This window comes from Phragmites australis, chromosome 9 (assembly GCF_958298935.1).
Source record: "Phragmites australis chromosome 9, lpPhrAust1.1, whole genome shotgun sequence".
NCBI lineage: Eukaryota > Viridiplantae > Streptophyta > Magnoliopsida > Poales > Poaceae > Phragmites > Phragmites australis.
Genome location: NC_084929.1, coordinates 10397439 through 10401098, shown reverse-complemented (window position 1 = coordinate 10401098; position 3660 = coordinate 10397439). Strand labels below are relative to the sequence as shown.

General features: G+C 43.7%; 1 protein-coding gene across 1 annotated transcript; it reads right to left on the bottom strand.

Moving 5' to 3' along the window:
* Positions 1-361: 361 nt before the first annotated feature.
* LOC133928625 (abscisic acid receptor PYL5-like) lies at positions 362-2527 on the bottom strand. Its single transcript, XM_062375043.1, has 3 exons — positions 2181-2527; positions 1689-1907; positions 362-1044 (listed from the first exon to the last, which is right to left on the bottom strand). Exons 1-3 carry the CDS (start codon positions 2355-2357, stop codon positions 829-831), a joined length of 612 nt encoding a protein of 203 aa, XP_062231027.1. The 5' UTR covers positions 2358-2527; the 3' UTR covers positions 362-828.
* Positions 2528-3660: the final 1133 nt, after the last annotated feature.

The following is a 3660-nucleotide window of genomic DNA, read 5'->3' as shown; positions in this document are numbered from 1 at the left end:
TATACGTTGAAGTATATTTTACCAAGTTACTTCCACTTTAATGGTCCCACCTTAGTATAGTAAGGTAGACTAAACACTAAAACCGCCCAACACCAACAATTTCTCTTCTTAAAGTACTCATGGTCTAGTCCAAGAACAGTTGAAAAAACACTTGTAATAATGAGAAAAATATATCATGGAGTAAAAGAAAATAAAATCCTATTTGACAAAGCTTTGACTACTAGTTCTACGTCAAATCATTATAGATTAAAATAAAATAATTTAAATCTCTATTTTTAAACTAAAATAAAATTAAAATAACTCACCCAAACGTTATCAATATACCCACGACTACAGCTCTATAATTTTCTAAAGCTAAAAATAGAGCCAAAGTATCCAGTTCCATCTTGATACCATTAAAAGACGAACTCTCTTCCATGTGGTGTGTATAATACATCGCATTCTGAAATCAAACCAAATCAAAGGTCTAACAAGCCCTAAGTGTCAATGGAAGTCTATCCAAGGACACAAATACAGTAGCCATCTCGAATGCAGAAAAGAACTCGATCTCCATGCACCAAAAGAGGCGAAAAAACGCTCCACGCTATTTTCTACAGATACTAGCAGTATGCATACATAAACGTAAGGTAACTAGGTGCAGTTCCTAAAGGTTAAACAATCACTGGCTAGATACTATAGATACTTCATCGTACACACGACTAATCCTTCCAAGAGATGTATATCCGAAAGACGATGGAAAAACTACCAGTCTGAAAAACATCGAACTTTCCAGGTAGCCTTTGAAGCTTCTTATGCATGCCGATTCGCATGTCTGTACCGGTGAGTACACTATGGGTCGAGCGGAGATGAAGGTGACTGAACGGCTAGCCCCTCGGATACCTCTGCGAGAGATTTAAGGTTGCACTTGATCACAGCCTCGACGAAGTAGCAGGTCTCGTGTTTTGTGTTGCCGTCGGGCACATCGACCACAAAGGACTCGATCACAAGTGTCCCTGGCCTCCCGTCGATGCTCTCCGGGTGGACGGTTATGATGGATGAGTAGTTCTGAAGAAGTGGCAGCACAGCTCATCAGTATGGATCAAAGAAAAGCTTTAAGCAGTCGTAAAGATTGTCATTGTAGACATGTGCATAACAAAAAATCTTTGCTTCACAATCAAGAGAGACCACACAACACATCAATATTTTACACTTTAAATAATCAATTTGAAAACTAAATGAAGAACAGAGGATGTAGTGACAGTTTCCTAAATGAGTCCTTTCATACTATCCTGGTTAAGACTCAGAACTACGTTTCATGATCATGTTCCTTTCATGGTAGGCCAAATTTTTATGAGAAGCAAGGTAATTAGGCAAAAAGCTTATCTACGTTAACTGAGGGATGAACTCATGATGACCTCTTCAGAAGCTAATTGCTTTCTTAGAAAGCAGATGACAGATGCAAGAACTAAAGATGCTGTATAACTTGCCACAACTCTCACTAGTAATAACTGATATCAAGATTTCTAATCTCGGAACCACGCCCATTGCATTTCATTTCCAGTGTCCAATGATCAGATTAGTATCGTATTTTTTTTGCGGACAATTAGTATCGTATTTGCGAAGATACTAGTACAAAATTGCAGTGAAATGCTAAGCAAGCAAGCAAGCAGGGCGAAGGAAATTAATGGGCAGAGCGCAGTAGCACGGACCTTGAGGCGGTGGTCGCCGCCGACGAACTTGACGCAGAGTAGGTGTTCGTCGTCGTCGAGCCGCTCGAGGCGCTCGGTGCTGGTGGTCGCCGGCAGGCCGGTCTTAACGTTGACGTCGCGCAGGCTGCCGATCTCGAGCTCCCCGCCGCGCACCACGCAGCGGCTGACGAATGGCTTGTACCGCTGCGGTTGGTCGAAGCTCCGCACCAGCTCCCAAACCTGCGATCGCATAACCACAGCAAACCAATGGGTCGATCGCCAGAACAGAGCATCCGCAATTCGCACGCTCCATATAAGCACCCTGATTAAATGCAAACAAGAATATCGACACACCCAAACAACATATCGATCGAAGAAAGGACACCCAAGAAGGCGGCAATAATTGAACAAAAACACCAGATCCAAGGAACCAGCTAATTCAAAGCTAACCAATCCAACAACCATTGCAAGAACGATGAAGCAGACGGGACGGGGACGGGCTTCCGATCTTACGAGGTGGACGGGGGCCTTAATGTGCTTGACGAGGGTTGAGCTACACTGGTGCTCGGCCGGCGCGTGGCAGTGCAGCCGCCGTACGTGCTCCGCCTCTCCTCCCGGGCCAACGCCGTTGGCCACCGGCTCGCCTCCGAGCCTCCCCACCCGCGCGCCGCCGCCGACCAGGCCCACCATCCCTGCCTCCCGGATCCCTCCGCCTCCTACACCGCGGTTCCGATCGGTGGCTGCTTCGCCTCGCCGGTCGCGCCTGTCTCTCCCTAGCTCCGCCTCCGCGTTTACTTGGATTCGCCGATTCGCTCGCCTGCTGTGTGAGAGAGAGAGAGTGACTGGTGTCCGTCCTTGCACGATCCGGCGGGTACAAATATCTTCGGGCGGAAGAGGGGGGAGTGGGGCCCACCCACGAGTTATCCATACGCGGGCACCGAGGGGGGAGCCTGCGCCGGGTCCATGGACCGCTGGGTAGGTGGGTGGGCGGGTCAGCTTGCTTAGCCGGGAGGATAGGCTAGGGCTAGGTTGACTGATATTTTCGTATACTCATGAAAGAAAATATCTTGAAATATCTCGGCGTATGGGGTACTGTTCCGGATTGTCGTGGTTCATTTTTAGACGGCTGCTTGTATCGAAGCAATTCCTTTTTTTTTTCTTTTTTCACGACATGGGAACCATGCATACGGATTAATTTCGTATCTAAGAAAGGGGTATAGTTGGCAATGCGACGTAGAAATAAAAATGGAGGGGAAATACAAAATCATTATAATATTGTTGTGGGACGAAAGAGATGTGTTATGGCTATGAAAATATTTCTGAAATACATTTCTTAAAGCGTACACACCTTTAGTAACGTCAGAAGTGGAAATGTCATAATTCTATTTTGGGTTTTGGTTTTAGGTGGCTTTGTTGTGTTTAACCTTTTGACTTATCAAAAGATTAAGGGATCAATGTCTAGTTATGGATTTCAAAACATATCTGAGACTATGACAGCCTACTAACCCTTTATTAGTGTTACTAGTGTGCAACAATTTTGATTCATTTCATTAATTATGTGCAAAACGGACGCATTTTCTCCCACCTTTTGTTCTGTACACTTGTGAACAAATATATTATAAGAAGTGTTAGAATATTTGCAATTATAAGAGGTTCTAAAGAATATGATTATTTATTTTCTATGTAAAGACACGCGGAAGGCAAACTCACATTGCAAATATATATTCGAAAAGCTCATGTCTTTTTGTTGTTTCATATATCATGTACTTCCTTAAATTTGTTTCGCAATAAACGTAATCTGGCTTCTTCTACGCTTACGAATTTAGATCCATGTTTTTTTAGAAAAGATAGGTGCGAATTCCAATAAGTGCATATTCATATTCCTCATATCCATTGAACTACAGTTACAATATATGCAATTAATTGTATCTTTTTGGTCATGGAAAACATCGATACCCAAAGTGAACACACAAAATTCCCCTGTTGAAATGAT